The sequence below is a fragment of the Neopelma chrysocephalum genome, unplaced genomic scaffold (genome assembly GCF_003984885.1).
Source record: "Neopelma chrysocephalum unplaced genomic scaffold, ASM398488v2 Primary Assembly neopelma1_22, whole genome shotgun sequence".
NCBI classification, from domain to species: domain Eukaryota; kingdom Metazoa; phylum Chordata; class Aves; order Passeriformes; family Pipridae; genus Neopelma; species Neopelma chrysocephalum.
In genome coordinates this window covers 9,369,704-9,390,242 of record NW_020897689.1, presented here as the reverse complement: position 1 = coordinate 9,390,242, position 20,539 = coordinate 9,369,704, and the positions used below count along the sequence as shown (strand labels likewise).

The 20,539-nt window shown below is 39.5% G+C and overlaps 1 protein-coding gene across 1 annotated transcript in view; it reads right to left on the bottom strand.

The window, feature by feature from the left end:
• EYA1 (EYA transcriptional coactivator and phosphatase 1) overlaps positions 1–20,539 on the bottom strand; it is a 164,906-nt gene that overhangs the window by 144,204 nt on the left and 163 nt on the right. Inside the window, exon 2 of the mRNA XM_027695896.1 lies at positions 8,392–8,499. Coding sequence (XP_027551697.1) covers positions 8,392–8,424 — 33 coding nt within the window. The 5' untranslated portion in view covers positions 8,425–8,499. The remainder of the gene's footprint in view (positions 1–8,391; positions 8,500–20,539) is intronic.

Here is a 20,539-nt window from a genome sequence, read left to right as displayed (position 1 = left end):
TGCATGGATCACGAGACCTGTGAGTCTACAACTTCTAGGCTAGTCTAGACAGAACAGCTACAGCAAAGCAGACAGAAATAGAGAAGAATCTCTTTCCTACAAACTCTGAATTTTAATTTCTCCCATTGTAAACAGGTCCTTAACTGATTAATCTTACCCCCAGCAAATATAATTTGATTTTACTGTAGCCATATATGTAAACATAATATGAGAAAATCATGGCATTAACATTATTAACTACTAACAAAATTATATTCCTCAAGCAAGAGCTGGAACATAACTTAATTTAATCTAATACATTCCATGCACAGAGACACACACAGACACACATATATACTCTCACACCAAAATAACATTAATTTAAACATCATGTGTCTGAAATCCACTAATCTGAGGTCAGTATATATAAGATTGAAAACTGCACTTAAATAGGATTTCTCTGTCATTCTATTCTACTTGTCTATTACCATAGGACAATGGTAAGCACAAATATTTCAGAGAAACTTGAAATAAGGAGGAACTTACATTTCAATATCCCATGTAAAATAGCAAACTAAAAGTAGGAGCTTGCTGTGTATGTAGGAGTGATACCAGTGATAGCTATAGCCCAACCCAGTACCCTAAATATTTAAGTGCCAGCCTGAAGCTCCAATCTCCTGACATTGCTATCCATACAGTTATCAGGACACGTGTGTGCAAAGCAATGCTTTGCAGATCCCTAAGCCCATCACCTCACTATGAGTGCACAGGAGATGGCATCTACCCTCTCACTTAACTGTGAGTTATATCTGCACAGGTCCCAAGAACCACCAAAGATGTCAGAAGGAAAAGGGTGAGTTGGTGACCAAAATTCTTGTCAAAATCCTGTTTTAAGGCAACATACTTCTATTAAGCATGAGTAGAGAAGCTTTACTACTGGCTTAACGATCCTTCTTACAAACAACACTTTCTGCTAGGAAGCTCTAGCTTATCTGTGAGTCAATATCATGGGGATAAAGCTGAGTGTTGGAGTTGGTCTGTGCCATTAATGTTGCTAAATACAGGGTTGGACCTATTGCATAAATATGCATGGTAAATTTGAGACAAAACTTACAAGAGCATGTCTTTAAAGAAGTTGCTGAAATCTATGAGATCGTTCCACACTGTCTTTGAGATACACATGCAAGCAGTTAAACATGAAATACCTGATCTGTAAAGTTTTTTTGTGCCTAAATATTCACATTCTCTCTCTTTCTCTTCATAGAAGTGTTCATAGAAAATTGTGGGTTTATGTATACATCAAAATACTTTCCCTTTGTATCTGCAAGACTAGAAAACTCACTAAAAAATTATAATAATGTCCACATTTACTTGAATGGCACCAGGACAGGGGGTGGAAGAAAACAGGTATGTCATGGAAATCTTGGCATCTGAGTGACTACCCCAGCTTTTGAAGCAGCAACAGAAACACATCCTTCTAATTAGAAATGATTGTTTCAAGAAAAACAGTATATGTACTTAAAAACAATGTTTCAGGTAGTTCACTTAATATTACACAAATATGCTTTGTACTAAAGTTTTTTTAAATAAAAGTGAAATTCAATAAACAGTTTAGGTATGTGCTTGGATAAGTAAAGCAGTGTGTGTATGTGTGGGTGTGTAAATAGTATATACCCCAACGCAAACCCTCAATGCACTAAATAAACTTCAGCTCTATACCTTAGTACTCAATTCTGAGTCTGGTTACCTTCCGGATTGCTAAGTCTTTCTAAATTAGAACAAGCAATTTCTCTTTGTTTTACCTAATATTTGAAAATGGCAAAAAAGTCCCATGGGTCACTGAAAATTATCCCTTCATTCCTGCCGCCTGTTTCAAGTCAGTCAAAACATTCCAGACTTCAAAAGGGGGCTTTGCCTGCTTAGGCCATTTTGGTGTCCTTCTATGGTTGGCCTATGAGGGATTGGTTATTTGGATAAATTAGTTTGTGGAGCCTGCTGGCCTTCTAGAAGACCTCAGTGTCTGACTGCAAATTAGTTCTACCGAACATGTAGAAATCCCTGGGCAGACGAGAAGAAATAAATGGTGATAAAATCTAATACTACAATGTTTGTAATGTGATTTTATTCTGCTCTGTAGCTTGTAAGCAAAGCTAATGTTGAATTAAAAATTTTCAAATATTAAAATGTCCATGAAAGCACAATATCAGATCAGTATCCAAGTCACAGCAGAGAAGGCTGGATGCCAACTTTAAAGTTAAGCTTCCAGCAGGAATCTTTTACAAGAACAAACAAAAAAACCTCCTGGTTTTCCACAAAATCAAGTAGGTATTTACATTACGGATGCACCCCTGCTTAAGCCAGGAAGTCACACAGTTGAATTCGGCTGGAGCTTGGGCTGTGAATAAACTGCTATGCAGTCTTTTAGTGCATAGTTGTACAACTGCCTAAGGAGAGTTTATCCTTAAGGAAGAGAAGTCAGAGAGCCAAAACTAACAAACATGGCTCCTCGAGCGGAACAATGGTCCAGAAAACCTAGTAAAAAAGAAAATAAACTTCACTGGCAGTTTGCTTTTTACTGTTAAGGGCTAAGCTACAACTTCATCAAGGCTTTCAAGAAGAGACTTCAAGCAGAACAGTATGCACACTGCACACTTATATAGTGGCTGAAAAGAGTCAGATGGACTGTGTATTTCTTATATATATATATATTTATAAGGTGATCTAAAAATACCTCATGCCACAACAAGGAAAAAGATCCACCTTTTTGAGGAAAAAAGTATTTGTAACTAAATAAATGAGTGGTGGTCCCCAATGAAACCACTGTAAGGTCTCTGTCCTGCTCCTAAAACCAGGACCATAAGGTCAATACTGTGTGTGTGTAAAACACACTAAGAGTTACATTGGCAGTGGGATTAATATCTGGTATCATTGGCAGAAAATTACAAACGCTCATTAAAAATAATTGTTATGACAAATGCTGTGTTTAGGCTTTGGTTCTGCAAAGATGAATATGCCTGACACTACGAGCTGTGGTAGCAGCACCTCCGTCAGTGCTGCAAGCTTTGTTGCCTATGGCACTGCGGGTTTTCTGCCACCACTTAGGAAAATTACATTTTAAGTAACGAGAATTCATCTGTATTGTTACTGCAAACCCAGCTGAACAAAGAGTTTGTAGTGAATAACCTATGGTTTCCAAACTGTCCATATGATTTTCAGGAGTATTTTCAATAAAATGTTTTGAAATAAAAAATTCTATCAGTAGTTACTGATCGAGCAGTTAGTACGGACCGCCTAGCAGCAGCTCTTTTCAATTTGGGGAATTTAAATACATCAGCTAGTTCCGGCTGTTCATTATTTTTGACACTTACTGAGTGTAATAAGTGGGTTTTGTGGCTTATGTTTCCAATATCCTACCAATTGCAGATAGAGAGGGGAAGGGGAGTGGGAAGGGTGCAGGCCATTACATTTTATGGGCTCAGTTACAGATTGCAATTGCACAGTGCTTGTTGGCTATTGCCTTGCAGAGCTTTCCAAAAAGGAAGCCTGTCACACATTTCTTCAATAGGGGAATGAAGAAGGGAGTACAGTTCTGTGCCAGTCTTTCAGAGAAACTGAGGCAGCACTGACATACATGACTTTCACAGGTGATGCTTTGAGTTTTTAACTAAAGGTAAAATACTTGTATTTTTACCCATTTTCCTCATAGACTTTGTTCCCTAATGTGACAAACAGGTAACATGAGCATGAAAAACATGTCATTGGTGATGCTGTTCAAACCTGGAGGTCACACCTGGCTGTCACCAGCCATGCCCACAGTCACAGCCATGCCACCACCAAGGCACTGGCCTCTGAAACCACTCAAGAGTTGTGCTGCCGGATCCTGGCTCAGCTTGAAATAAAATGAACTTTCTAGCCCTTCTGGTAGTGAAGATAACCTTGAAAATGTGAAGAGAGTGTAATCTGATGCCTCAGTAAGACTGCAAGGAGCTTGAAACAAAGACAGAGAGATGTGAACTGCCCCAGCCATCTCTCTCTGGGCCCCATGGACTCAGCATTTCTGTGGTCGTGGAGTCTGGCATTTTTCCAAGATTCCACAGAATCTCGCATGTTTGCTGCAAAATTCATTATTTTGCTGCAGCCAGGTGCTGGATGTTTTTTGGTTTGGGTTTTTATTTCCCCCCTCCCCCTTTCTTGCTGAAACCAACTACTCACTCTGCGTCTTTCCATTAGCAGAGGTATGAGGCGAATTTTTGGTGCAAGTGCTGCTCTCTGGTACATGGCATGGGGTATGCAGGAGAGAAGTGTCCAGTGAGCAGCAGGGAGGAGAAATATGGAAATATGCAGCCAGGCTACCCAGAGCTGAGGTTTGGGGGCTGCAGGGGAAATCAGAGAAGATTAACTGCTCGAGTGGACCAAGAGTACCTCCTTTTTTGGCTCATTGGGTGCACACTGTTTGGAACTAACTTGACTGCTGAGGGCCTCAGAGTCTTTGCTCTGTTTTCCAGATGGGCAAACTCCATCATCAAAAATACTCAATGCTGAAAATACTTCTTGGTGTAAAATTTTGAAAAGAGAATTTTCAATTATGAGCCTGGACAGGGTAGGAAGGAAAATTATTTTATGCTGTACAATAACCTAATATCGCTACCAGAGAGAGACTTATGGAAAAAACACCTTCCAAAATATTGCCAGAAGGTATAGTATTGCTTAAAACTGCCAATATTTACTTGTGAAAAATTTCTTGTGCTGAGTTTTGCAAAATAAATAAGAACGATGCATTTTTTTAAAAAATCAATAGGCAAATCAAATTAAATAAAATAGCCGCTGGCCTCTACAATGCCCTTTTTCTGAGTTTTTAAAGTCATTCATCAGGGTACCTCTAAACCACATGTGTGTCTATATCAAGCACATCATGGTGAATCTTCTGATCATCAGTGTTTTTCATGTTTCTAGGGCTTCTAGAGGGTTTCTGGGGCAATGGATTCATGCCAATGCCAGGTTTGGAACTGGTAGATTTAGCCTACCACACATGTAAGCCATGATAAATTTACATCAATTTTTTGAAATCAATTTGTGTAAGATGTACTGTTATCCGTTCTCAATTTCCTTATAATCAGCATTTCTCTAACATCCAAAATGATATTTTCATCTCAAAAATAATTAAAACTAGAGGTGTTTTTTTCTTCTCAGGTATGTATGAGTAGTGAGACTCATTGCAAATGACTGTCAGGCAGAAAAGCCCCCTCAGGGTGGTGAAGAACAGGACTCACAAACTCAAATGGAGATTGGAGCACTAGTAATCAAACCTGGCATGAGATGCAACCCTATGCATACCACTTTAAAGTGTAAGCATGTTGGCTGTGTATCAGACTTTCGGATCTCAGTATCAAGCCAAATAATACTACTTTATTGATGGCTGCTCCAAAGCTGACCAAGAAGTACATCCACAGAAAGTTGTGTGAGGTGAGCAGCATGGTATTTGAATAGTCTTTAAGAAGAAGCAGCCCAGTTATTGAGGCAGCCCAGTTGTATGAATTTGTAACATCTTGGTTATTATTGATATGCCTGCTTCACTGAAAAATTGAAATAAAAATTATTAATAGAGAAATAAAAACAAAAAAAACCAGACCGTTTGATTTAGCTCAAAAAAAACGGAGTGAACCATCTTTAGCAGGTGCTTATAACACTAACAAACACACTGCAAAGTCTTTTTTGGGCTTGGAAAGAAGCAGAACATCAGTGAAATTCTCAGGCAGGATACAACATTGATATCATCTGTCTAGCCAGCTTCAGATTTGTGTTCTGCTTCTTTCTCAGGCACCTAGTAAAAGAGAGGCAGGGGCAGGTGTAGTGTTCAAGTTTGCAAGTGCAAGTTTCAAAGTCAGCTCCTACAGAATGTGAACCAAGCACAACAGTACCATTAGAACAATTTCTCCAGATGATGAAAGTGTTGCTTAGAGACTAAAATCCCCTCTCAGCTCTACCAGTGTAACAGAGAGCAGAAGTGAGTTTACTGGGCTTATTATGGTATCCTCTGTGCATGTCAACACTGACAGCCTGGATTCCTGTGTGCAACATCACCCTCTTCCTCAACAGAGAAATCTTGGCCAAAGACAGTGGTGAAGTACTTACTCATCTACTCTCTCTCACTCTTGTCTGAAAAAATTTTTTTCATTTTCCTTTCCTTTCTCTTCCCAGTACTTTCTCCATTGTTCATCTAGCTCCGTCTTTCTAAAACATTATACACTTTCATTTCTCAGTTGTTGAATAAAGCTCCTCCCTCATCCACATGTACTCAAAATTGCTTTCACTGCATAGTTTGCATAGGCCACTGTCAAGATTAAATTACCTTTCAACTGGCATTTGTAGGGACATTTTCCTCTTTTCCTATGGATTAGCATAAGGTTTTAGAAGACACTATATATGTTTGGGATATTAAATCCCAAACAGGTTTTGGGTTCTGGGTTTTAATGACAGAGTGCTAATCTATCCCTCATCCTCTCTTTCTTTCTTTCTTGTATGCACACATAGAGAGCAAAATAAACGAAAACAGTGTTCACACCATCATCTTTATTTTCACTGAGACTATTTTGCCTTCTGACTACTGCTTTTAGGAAATCTCCCTGTTGGTCAACTGGCTGTTGCAAATGCAGCAGCCTCTCCAGTTATGAATGAGTTCAAGTGAGACTTAATTGAAGGATTAGATTCCAGGGTTTAATACCGAATTTTAAACCCATCCAATGACACTGCAGTCAGAAGAGTCACACACTGCCCTGTGCCATGTACCTTTGAGCACTTCAGTCCTCATTGTTTACAGAACCCTGAGTTCTTGTAGATGCAGCAGGTCTAGTCAGCAGTTACTGGTTTAGATTTTGATAATCCTGATAGCATCCATGACTACCACATCATATGGGTAATGTGAAGGGAAACTCTGAGCAGATGAAGTGTTTTACAGGCTCTCTGGACTAAGTGGTGAAAAGAAGGAATGGAATGAATAACCCCAACAGGAGTGCTGGTAGTGCCAAACCATGAACAAATATTTCCCTTAATACTCCTGTTAAGTGACAGTTACATTTGTCATTACATACAGCTCCAGCATACAATTACCCAGCCCAAATCCTCCACAGTGCATGAAGCCCAGACTATGCTGGGCATACAAAGTGGAAGTATTGCAGTGGAAGTCACAGAAAATCCTGACAGCATCAAGGAAAGGCTTTTCATGCATGGAAGGAAGCCTGACCCTAAAGAGAACATGGAGCTTGGGTGGTGCTGAAAGCTCTGGCACTGCAACTGCAAATAGGACCATCCCTGTTTAGTACTAGTCAGTAACCATGGTCACCCCTTTCTCTAGGAGTTAACTGGTCCTGTCCACACATTGCTGTAGCAGTGATGGATAAATACCCAAATGTACACATAGAGACAAGACTGTGGAACAAATGAACATTGGAAACTAACCAAAGACATATTGCTTCAGACAGTAAAAACGACACTAGACGTCAAGTGTAACAAAAACATGCAACACAATAGGCTTATTATAAGGTGCTTGTATTTTTCTACTCTGTTGCAACATGAAAAGCTAACACAAGCATCATGGAAACTGAATATAGAATCATAGAATACAAGGGGAAGAGTGAGAGATAATGCAGAGTACTGTCAAATGTAAAAAATAAACAGATCAGAAAAAATGCAGGAAATAAATCCAATCAAATTTACTAAATAGTACTTTTTGGACTTATTTTACAACTGGTAAAAATAAAGCAATTTCGAGATGCGTTTTTTTTGTTCAACAATCCACAATAAAAACATTTATGTAGCATTTTGATGTTCACTGAGTGCCAAGAACGATATCACAAACTAAACTAACAAATCCAAAACACACACTAATCATTTGACCATGCATGAAACATTATTGTGTGTGATAGTTTGCAAAATTTCTTACTATTATGACTTTATAAACAGGCATTTACAAGAAACAACAATGCTGTTATACTTTTTTTGCCACTGTTTTTAAGGCTTTGCAGCTAGGAGTTGCACTGGCTTCTCCAAGAAGCAGTATTTGCATATATTCACACAGACAAAGAGAAATAACTTCAAATAATGGGATGAAAACTCTCTAACAGATCAAAAAGTTAACAACATAAATGCAGCAAGCCAAATATTCCTTTGAGAAAGTAACAACCATCATTTTGTAATATGAATCACTGAAGACAAATATTTTGAAAGCTATACCTAATTTTCTGTAGCTTTAGCATAAGCTTCCATCTCTCAATGAATTCATCATTCACTGCTTCTTCCAATCACTAAAAGTGCATGTACCTCTCTAAGACTTTCATCCACTTGGTTGTCACAAAAATAATTATCACTTTAAAAGCTGTAACTTTTTTTCTCAGGACTGACAAGTTGTTTACTTACAGACTTCCCATTTATTCCCTCAGGTTCTTCCATTGAAGATTTCTCCTTCCAAATTATATACGGGCTGTTACTTACAGTGAGGTTCAGACAGTCCTAGTACACACACACCTGTGGAAAAGACAGTACCACATCGACAGATTAATTTGTTAGCATGAAACTAGGAGGTGATCTTCACTTCTGCAACTTTCCATTAACTAACAAGTATTCACAAGTTGGGAGCAGTTGTCTTTGAAGAACTGAATCAATCTTGAAAATAAATTCATAGTTGAGCTGTTTACCGCAAATCCACGCAAGTCAAAAGCAGGCAGCGAGAGCCCTGTTGTGCTCGCTGTCGGCAGACAAATGAAAGGCAGCCAGGAACTCTTTTACCGACACTATTTCTGTGCCAACAACACATCTCTTCTTCTTTTGATTTTTTTCTTTTAGGAAGCTCAGCCTCCCCTGATATCTATCAATGTCAATTGTACTTTAATGCTAAGAGGAAATAATAACAAAGAAACATGATTGTAGATTGAGCCAGGATAAAAAAGAAAATCCACAAAGTTTTCGAAATGTTGCCCTCAAGCTAAGGATATTTTTATACTAAATCTCTTGAAGTTTACATTAGGTCGCAGTTCTAGGCCCTATAAATTATAAATATGGGATACTTTGTGTTCTCTCACCTTTGGAAATGGTGTTCTTTGATGTTAAAAATAACAGTGAAGTACTGAGATGAAATAACGAAGGCTTACTCCCCAAACAGATATAAATCCAAAATATGGTTTGCTTCCATGAGCAATTTTCTTTAGAATAAAATGCTGTGAACTTCTTAAAATTCAGAACTATTCACTGAAGTAATTAAAACAAGCTCAGCTAAAATCCTCATTAGAAAAATTGGCTTTCTTTTTAATAACATGGGGCAAATGCTGTCTGCTAAAGAATAATAAAAATGAAAATCTGGGAGGTTTAAGTGTGTGTATATATATATATATATAATATATATACCTTACATACAGTGAAATGTGAAAAGTACTTTGGTTTTCTATGACAGGTGAAGAAGATCTGATGGTCTGAAGATATTCAATTTGTCCTAAAAGCACTCTGCATATGAAATACATATAATTTAGGATCAGGATCCAAAACCTTATTCTGCACATTTCTACCTGAATAAGACACTCACAAGAAAATAAAAAAATCTCTTCAAGCCCAGTTGTTTGGACAGTATTTATTGCACACATTTGGCTACTTCTATAAAATCTAAGCATTAAGAAAGTGTTAACAGGTTCACTCCGCACCCTAAGGAAGATGTTAATATGAACCATGCTTCTGCAGTGCATCCACTCCCTTCTTTCTGGTTTACAATTGAAAGATCAAATCCAGTCCTGCTCCTGCTGAGAACAATGGCCAATCTGCAATATTTCTACAAAATCTGGTCCTCGTATTTGTTCTGACACCAGATTATAGGTTAGAAAATTATTCAAGGCTTTAAAAACTGACAATTAAAGTTAGGGAGGGGAAGGACAAGAAGTTCTCGTAATTAAAAAAAAAATAATAGCAAAGAACAGAAGAAAACAACTCTCTAACAATGCCCTGCTTCTAAGCAATGACTGACATCTGTTTCAAAAACTCTTTTATTGCAAAATTCAATAAATGGAAAAACCGCACAAACTGAAAGTCTGCAACTTCAGCGAGGGAATAAAATGGAGCCTTTTCTGATGGAAAAATATTCATAAGTCAATTGATGTAATGCTGGTATGTGGATGACCTGACAGATTTTCAGATCAGCAGTGCTCTCTTTACTAATGGAAAGAAAACTTTACCAAGACTGGTAATTTTCTATTAAAGCCCAGATGGAAAAAGCATATATGTTTTACAGTACATTGTACTTCAACCATAATTAGGCAACCCTACTTGCAGAAGCTGCTGCAGCAAACATTTTCTCTCTCTGGGAGAGATTCCTATGACACACCAGCATCAAAAGAGCCCACTCTTGCATTTTCTGCTCTGACATATGCTGCCCTGAAAGTCACTGCAAAAGAGATTTACAAAAAGCTCCTATATATACCCCCACACTCCTTGGGGCAAAGACTTTTCTTTCTCAGCAGACATCAGAGACCTCTGGCAGCATAATCAAGTGAGCAGTAACATGAGGGCTTAGACAGTAATACAGAACAGCTGATTTACAATGAAATTAAGTAATTTTAATTTTGAAAAATTCAACTTTTGAACAAGAATAACCTAAGTTATCCTTATTTTAATTGTCATCATAGGTTATTTTTAATTTTAGTAAAGCTTTACAAAAACTAATTAAATTCCCTTGAGTTGTTAATGTATCAAAAATTATACATAAATTATGTAAAGTATCTATTACAGAGAAGTTGCTATATTCAAAATATGCCACCGAATATGAGTGGGAAAAAAACTCAAATTATTGAAAAAGACAAGACCCAAATTGAAGGGAAGTCATGAAAGTACATATCCCATTTTATTTTTCTCTATTACTCTGGAAGTCATTTGCTTGGTTAAGTATTATTTCTATTAGATACATGATGGTAGCAGTTAAGAGTCCCACCAGCTAAAGAAGTACTATTGTACCAGGCATGATAACCAGCAACCCTCTTTTCCAAACAGCTATTACCATTTTAAAGGGAATAAAAAACCACAAAGAAGTACAGAAAGTGGTTTACGGGGGATTTTTATTCCCTTCTTTCTGAAATGTTAGCCAACACTGTGCAATTTTCCCCACACACATGGATCTGAACATGTGCCTCTGCCATCAGGCACAGGGTGGCTGCCAGTCACTCCCAGCCGTGCTGCGGAGGTGGTCAGGAGCTTCAATAAGCTCCTTGTCCTGGAAGGGCTGTCCCCATCCGAGCACCCACCTGAAAACCTGACAAAAGCGAGTGGTTGATTACCTGGGAAGCGGATGTTAAACACAGTCAGGAATACTGAGAAATAATCTCTTAGGGCTGGAAGGTACCAATGGAGGGTGATCTCTTGCATAGAGAGCACCAAACTCAAGGGTGACCAAAAAGTAACTAGCTATGTCTGACCCCTGGCACCTAGACACCTACATTGAAGGACCAGGAACCTAGTTTCTTGTGCTTGCTGAGCTGTTCTTCATAAAAACTTTGCATTGCCCAAGCAAGCCCCACTCTGTCACTAATATCCACATCTTGGAGCTGTCACAGAGCTGCTGTAACTCACCTTCAGCTGCAGTGAGCCGCTGATGAAACTCACAGTGATCAGAAACAGCACAAACACAATATCTTGGGCTACCTTACTCTTTCCATCACCAAGGAGAAGGAACTAAACTTTTTTCCTGTTCCTGGGCCACCAGCAAAATCACGCCTGTCTTACAACTTCCCGGCTGATTATGCCATTGCAGTCTCCAAGATAAAGTCATTTTTAGTGTCATCAGTGGATACTGCTTTGCTCTTATTTTCTTATGCTTTCTCAGAGACTAGTAGAATTTGCCAGTAACACCTAGACAAAATTGTATCTCTCCAAAGCATATTCATTTGTTAGAAGAAAAAAAACCCCAAAACAAAACATAAAACCCACATGTACTTTATAATTTGGTAGAGAAAATACTGAAGAGGTTATGAGGCTGGGCAAAATGGCCTTTATTTACCCTGTAGATGATAGCATGTGATATTTCACAGTTGATATTAGGGAACTCGATGGTTTTGATTTTAGGTGCTATATTTGAGAAGTTTCCTTTTTAGCACTTTCTAAAGACTCACTACATTCACTCCAGTCCCAGGTAGGTCTCTCGTTCCCCACCCCTGCTCCCTTTTAAGGTGTTAAATTTGGCAGATAACCTGGGTAGCATTTAGAAAACAATTATTTCCAAATGCTGGGAAAGAAACTTGCCAAGCGTAAACTTTTCAAGCTGAAAACCAAAAAGAAAAAAAGAAAAAAAAGAGGAAGGAAATAAAATGGAAGAGGGAAAGGCATTTTTTAAAATGAAATTTAGAAGGGACCTTTCAGCAGCTTTATAAACAATTAACTCCAGCGCTGTGACTGAAGACCACCTCTGATTCAGCCTGGAATGTCCACAGATGCAATACAGCATCCTGCCTTCCAGGGAGCCTCAGGGACGCCAGCAAAACAGATAGGTGTCCAGATGTGCAGGACCTAACATGCACATCTGCTGGAAGATATCCCACACCAACTGCAGTGCTGACACTGACCTAGACACAGACTCTGGGGATTTGCAAACCCCCAGAACTCTCTGTGGGTACACAGCGGGCAGGTAACAACACTCTACAACAGCACAAGAGGTAGGTCACCCCCTCTGCATCCCCATGAGCATCCATGTCCATCTCAACAGATCTTTTTTTCCATTACCATCAAGCAGAAATGCATGGAGTGTTGGGACTTGTGGTTGAAGTAAACTTGTGGGAAAGAAGGCTGAAAAAATTCAGTTTTATTGGTAAACTTTCCTTTATATAAATACAGAACAAGGACTCTGGTGTCCTAGACAGGCGTGTTTAAAACCCATGGCACTTACACTCACTCTGATGTCTAGTTCAGCACCAAAGTAATCTCATACTTTTTAAGTCAGTAATATAAACTAAATATCTAGATTTTTTCACTATGTGAGTACTTTTACCTTTAAAATAAAGATTAAAAAATCAATTAAAACCTAAAATGGTGGTCTTTCCCTAATGCTTTAATTTCACTGGGAAGTTAAGTTTCTGGTAAGGGAACATGAGGTCTCATCTACCTACACAGGAACCTTACTGGGTTCTGGACCAGACTAACAGAGGAGATTCAAGAGCACAAGGAAGCAAGAAAGAAGGTAGGAATGAAGCACTATAAACTCAAAAAATATATTACAAACAAATGCTATTAGTGACAGCCTGGAAATATATCTTTACTACTTTTTGAATCCTGATTACATTTATGAAATTGCTACCACACTGTAAGCCTGACTTGAAGGAAGCATTCAACAACAGAGTTTGTGCCACATTTCTCCCATTTACTATTAAATCTAACAAGAACACAAGGGCCATGATACTGGTTCAGACCAACAATCCTTCTAGTGCTGTCCCCAACAACAGCCATAACTGGACACAGAACAGCAACAACAGAACAAGCGTATGCCATTTCCCTGACATTTTCCCAATTTCCTGCTATTTGAGTTCAGAGGGTTTCCTGAGCCTGACGGAGTTCATCTGTCTAGCAACCCTCAGTACAGCTCTCTCAAATACTTGTCTATTCTCCTCCTGAACCCATGTAAATTTTTTTTTTGTTCCTAGCAATTCTGAACATTCATTTTTGGGGGGAATTACTAAACACTGAATAAATTTTCTTGGAATTATCTTAGATGCCAAGATCTCATTTCTGAAAGGTGAGGGTCAGCTCAGTGCCCATAACTTTCCACATACAGCTACAACTATTTTACTCAAGATTTAGCAGCTTACATTTATCACTGCAGAATTTCATTTGTCATTTCATTGTCTAGTGACCTGTCTCATAAGGTCCTTGTGCAGTTCTTCACAGCCCACTCTCCTTGATATTCACCTCAAGCGGAAGCAACCTAAAAAAATTATTGTGCCTGATTAGCACAATTATTCAGACTCAGCTATTTGGAGAAAGGGGGGTGAGAATAACAGAAAATTCCCACCTGAAGAAATAAAGAAAGGCAAAAGTCGTCGGCATGTTTTTAAGGGAACCTGCTGGTTTCTGATTTCAGCAAGCTCAGAAGAGCTTTCTGTTCTCCCAGTGTTGGAAGAGATGGTCAAATACAAAGAAAACTCTCCTGAGGTGGAGAAAAAAACCTGACAATGTAGTGTTCATAAGTCCCAGAGTACCTGGGAAAGGTGATGGTATAAGACCGGAGACCTGAAAAAAAATCAGCTAAATAATTTGCCATTACTTTTACAGGTTCTAAAACTAAAATATAACTGTTTCAAAAACTGTCTTGATGAAGTCTTTGTGTTCCTGCATCCAATGGTAAGGAACGGTTTAAACTGTGAAAAGGAATGAGGACCTGGTGAGTATGTAAATCAGGTATGAAACCTGTGCCTCTGATGGCCAGATTTCTGAGTGTAATCTCACTGGCACAGACACCCAACAGGATGCCTCTTTTGGGAAGCTCCATTAAAGGTTAAAGTGGGATACACACATACATATAAAAATTTGAAGCAATAGTATTATTCTAAAAGCAGAACTCTCCAAACATAGCAAAAGATCACATTTTTTGTTGAATACTGAATACACATGGAAGTTATACTGTAGAACAATGTTAAAATTATACTGGCAACTTGCTTGCCAGAATTTCTTTTTTAAATTACTTACAAAATTAATACGATGTTTAAACTACCCAGTGGAATCAACTTTATTGGTATCTGAAATGTAGGTTGAAACTATTCAGAAAAGAAACACGCTAACAGTTTAGGACAGGAAATACAGAATATTTTTAAGATAAAAACATAAGGGAATATTATGCTTTTAAAAATTAATAAAATTACCATTTATAAGGTGAACTCTGCTTCAAACAAGGATTAAACAGCTTTGCTCTTAGCATTCCATGGGATCTTTATCATCAAAAAGTTACAATTTCCCTGGTTTTATTTATGTATCATTAACAAAGAACAAAACCAGAATGCAACAGCCTATTCCTTTGTTGTAATTTCTTTGAGCAATAAATCTGCTTTCTGCTTTTTATGTGTCAAACACTCTACAAAAGGTGAGGGGATCCACAGATTAATGGTATTAGACTAAGTGTCAAGGTTAATAAAGAATATGAAATACATACAAGAAAAATGTTGAGCTACGAATCATAACATGCAACTAGAATACTTACCTACTTCAGGAAAGAAGTGTAAGATGCTTTACAAACAAAGCTTTCTTTCAACCCGTGTGGTTCTGTACAATGTTTCCAATGAGTAATAATTACATATGTGCTTTAAGAAGTCTTTCTACACCTATTATAATTTTAGATTAAAGGTAGGGCATTACTTATTATTTTACATGAGCTTTTAAAGTAGTTTGTAAAATATATGCAGTCCATAAAAGTTTGTGGTCTAACTACAAACAACTGTACTGCCTCTGTAGAATTCAGCGCAAACAAGTAAAAAATTTCTAGTTATAATTAATACAAGTCACATGTAAAGGTTTTAAGGTTTATACAGAGCAACTAAAGTAATTTTCCTCCCATTTAAAGGTTTTAGTTTAATAATTTTTTAAATTTTTATTCATTTTTTTAAATAAATCAGATACATTTGAGTCTGAAATTGTAACAACCTTCATTAAAGCCTAGGCTTCCCCCAAGCTGGCAAAAGCATTCAAGAAACAGTACCAGCAGTATTTTCAGCAGTGGAAGCCACAGCATCCCAGAGAGCAGAAAAACACACCCAAATAAGATGGGTTACAGAAAGCATGGTTGCAAGGGAGTCATCCTGGCTATGGAAAGCCAATGCTCAACAGGGAAACGTACAGGCCAAAGTCTTGGCATCCCCCAGTGTGGGGGACCCCAGTGCAGGGTTAGGGTCAGTTGAAGCCCCATGCTCTGTGAGAACCACAAATCGCCTCTGAACTCACCCTGCCCTTGGGAGCAGTGTAGATGCCCTTCTGTGGCACAGAGCCATGTCTCCAGTGTCTCTGTGTGAGTGCCACTTCCAGATTTCACAACAGATTCACCACGAATAGAATGTGCATAGCAGTGACCATCCTCACATCATCATCAGTAAGGCTAAGGATCCTGCTCTCTTCTTTAACTACCACACAATAAGAAAACATTCCTATGTCTCAAGGTCAACCAAAATTTTCATTGGTAAATCCCAACATTTACATACCACAAGATGCATCTTATTTTCAATCTTTACAACAGATCAATACCTACAAATACTTCTGCTTTTCATCATGCAGTAATGAATTAAATAGGTGTGAATTTCACTAGTAGGTGCAAGTAGTCTATTTTCTTCATTTGGACGCATCTATGAGAATGGAATCTCATCCATTCTCTGTTAAGTACAAATGATAGAGCATGAATGGTCCTAAGACTGAGAAAACCAGAAGGCTGTATCACTGAAAATCTGTCAATGCGAGATCCAGTGGGATGTTTAAAAGGCACCCTATCAGCTTAAGCACCTATATTTGTCTGTTTATACTGCAAGCACCTTTATGAATTACAGTAAACACCCAGCTGCACCTTTAGTCACCTAAATACCATGTGAAGCCTGACCCATGGCGACCAGAAACACCCTCAACTCACTAACTGAAAGTTAATTTTGAAGCAGAGGTGATACTGTATTTATGTAACAATGAAGCCAGCTTTCCTTCACGTTTCTTTGCTACATCCTCAAGCTGCTGCCTCTCAGGGGGTAATTCCAGGGAAGGTGCTGCCCAGCTCCCTTTGGGGCCATCCCTGCTCTGAGTGGGTCAGGGGAGGAGGTACTGGTTGGGACCTCTCTCTCTTCTCTACCCAGCAGTCACTCCTTATGAAACTAAATCCCCACTAATAAATTGTTGCCAAATTTTGACAATTGGAATTGGAATATTACATATTATAGGGGAAGAAAAGGAAATTATTGTAAGAGCACTTATAGGACTCCAAGTGCCCTGGAAAATAATGCTAAAAAACATTTTTAAATACTGGTTTGTTCAACTGTGTCATACCTTTTGCTTGACAGATTACATGCTTTTCCTCTGATTTCTTCCAGACTGTGTGTTCATGAAAATGAATTCAGTAACTCATAATTTTTAACATAATAAAACCTGAAAACTTAAGGATTTGGAACCTAGATAAATAGGTTCTGCTTACATAACTACACAAAGATACATTATGTGTTTTTTGTCAGCAAAAAACACACAAAGTCAAACAGCAGTATGTACTTTCAGTTCTCCATGTCTCCAAACTGTATCTATCAAAGAGAATGAATTTTATATACATTTATGAAAAAACCAAAACACACAAGAGCACAGCACAGTTGAAGTTAAGTCTTTAAATCGGTCTATTCTCTAGCAACAGCCACACTTCTTACAAGTTTGCTTATCCTAATAGTCTTGTAATATTTTCACCATCACAGCTCAAAATAGAACTTTATTGTAATATATTACTGACTTTAGTAATATATTACAGACAATGATTGTTATCCATAGAACATGATTTTTACAATTATTATTAAAAAGAATGTTTTATTTATCAAATAATGTTATAGCTATCATAAATATTATTTCATAATAAAGGAGGAAGTGAAGAATGAACTATATCAACATTCTGAACATAATGTTTCCATTTCCTCTGCGAACAGTATAACCTAAAAGATGAAGAAAATTTTATTCACACAACACCATGCAATCCCTGTCAATATTCAGATGATAAAGAGCTCAAGCTATTGAACTGAGAAATTAAAGTTCAGAAATTTCAGAAATTAAGCCAATTGCCTAAAGTGGCAGTAGGTGTGACTCACTATGGAAACAGCATGGGAAGGACAGAGAAACAACTTCAAGTTGGAAAAACTTTTAAAAGCATACAAAGTACCCGGCTGTGGCCTCCTTGATTTTAAGGACTTTATACACAATTTCCGCTCTTATAAATAAAAAGAGCTTTCTCCTAGCTCACTTCATTATAAGGGGAGCTGCAAAAATGCGGACCCACCTCAGAGGGCGGGAGTTCACCTCTGTAATTTTTCCAGGCAGCCCAGCACAGTGGGGGCCCCGGGCAGACTGGGGCACTCAGTGTCTGCACTGCCCACACACTCAGGGCTTGCCCTGGGTATGGGCAGCAGCTGCCCTCAGGCTCCCCCAGGAATTTGCCCCTGCAGGTGTCCCACCCAGGCAGCCACAGCTCACCATCACACCATCCAACCTGGGCGAATCTTTCTTGGTCCGACCACTAAAGCCTTTTCTTTGGTAGCTTGACCCATACCACAGAATTCAATGCTAAACTTATATTTTACTTCCTATGGCCATGCAGTAGGATTAGCATTAAAAATGTCCAGACATTTGAGAAATCATTATCTTATGATGTTTGGTATATCAGATTAAACAGTCAAAGATAAAAAGAGGAAAAATGAGAGGAAGGAAAAAACCTCAAGCCTCTTAACTCAATTTAAACTCTTAATTTTTTATCACTCTCCCTCTCTCTAAATCTAGGGGGAAAGGTTATTTTGAGCAATAATATTTTTGGATTCTATAATTAAGTAATTGAATGAAAGAAACAAAGAAAATAACCTAAAATTCTCAAAATGCACAGGATGCAAGAGGCCCCAGTTTCCAGCTGACTTGTAGAAACTGTTCAAATGACCTCTGAAAAATTTACAATTCTCCTGCCAGAGCCCATCCCTCACCTTGCCCATAGTGACAGATTTTGCAGCACACAGAGGACAGAGCCACACAAAAAAGAGTGACTTGCTCCCTCCTTTTTCTTCCTGCACTTTTTATGATTCAGTTTACATGAGAAGATGCACCTAATGAAGAAAATTAGGAATGAAACATCAGGCCTGGAATAAATAACACAGCCATCAGGAACCAGTGACTTGGTTTCTATTTATATGGGTTATAAACATTTTTATCGATGCTATTACAATTTCTGCAATTCTGAAGACTGGTGAATCATTAAAAAAGAGCAGATCGTACATTTTAAAGGTTGTTGAAGAACACATATACTCACATTTTACCTTACACTGAAATCTATGGTAAAATAAGGTGTGTGCAAACTAGAACAAAGGTTTGGGAGAAATGTATCCAGACTAGCCTTCAGAAGACATGCCAGCTACCTCCACGAGCTGCAGTCCTCAACTGGGGACATTTCCATACATATTGCCCTTCTGTCTCTTACTTTCTGATGCAGCTGGACTACCTGCTCCATGACTACTCTGTGATCCTACAACTACCCTCATTATGGTTCATGCTTACACAGCCTTTGGCAAAGAATAAACAGCTCTAATCTGGAAATTGTTTCATAGGGACTTTCCACACACCACTCTTTTTAAAGAACTTCTTACAGCACTGAATGACCATTTTCTCTTCTTATAACCATATTTTTATTTTAAAGACTATGGAAAGTGTGAGTCTTCAAACGTAGCAACTGTCTGGTGCTACTGTTCATACTGCATTTTGCTAGAGCATATGTAACCATGACAGTGTGTTGATACTAAAAGTCAATGGGAACTACTCGTCATAATTCAAACGCAACACTATTTTCCTAGGAGCCTAAGAGAAAAAAAAAGGGGGGTGTATGAAGCTCGATGTTATATTTTAATAATTGAAGAAAAGTCTGATCTTTGACTTTGTGATAGAAAAACTGCCTATTTAACTAGTTTTAAAGAACAGAGTATTTCCAGGAAAAAAAAAAAAAGCTTTAATTCCAAGACGAACAACACAGACTAAAACCATCTCAGAACTAGTCATATCCATCCATCTTTTTGAAGGGCTTAGGTGACGGCAGGAGACATAAGTATCCCAGAAAGCTAGCTAGCACCTGTGGGTGCACCCCTTCCCTGCCGCCGATGCTCAGCACTCTCCTCCCTAGATGCTGGGATGCCGGAGCGGAGATGGGAGAGGACAGGAGAGCATCCGCCCTTCCCTCTTGCCTTTCCCCGACCCGCTGGAGGGAGGCAGCCAGCCAGTGGACTCTCGGCGGGGAGGCGGCCGCCCCAGCAGGACACCGGGACACCGGGGCGGTCGCGGTCGGTGGGATTGCCGTCGGTGTCCCGGCATCGCCTTGCTTTCCCCGTCCGTCGGAGAAGGAGTTGCCCGCTCCTTGCCGGGGGCCCGGACACCTCCCCTGACACTTGCCGTGCCCACAGCCGGGCATCCCCGGGGAACAGGGTGACGGCGGACACGCTCACCCCGCAGCCAGATGACCACAGATTTTTAGGCTCTGATAGGAAACACGCGCATTCAGCGCTGCCGACGCGCCGCAGCGCCCGCGGGCCGGCACCGGAGGCTCCCCCGGCGCCGGTCCAGCCGCGCTCTGCCACCCCTTCCCCTCCCACGCCGGAGCTCCCGCGGCCTCGCCCCTCCCTCCCCGCCGCCAGACCCGCTGCGCGCCCGCGCACCCGCCCGCGGTGCTGGGGCTGAGCCGGCGCCTCCCGCCCGGCCCCGCCGCACCCACGTGCGCGGCACCGCGCGGCTGCGGGGGCGGCGGACACGGCCCCACCGCCCGGCTCGGCTCGGCTCGGCTCGGCTCGGCTCGGCTCGGCTCGGCTCG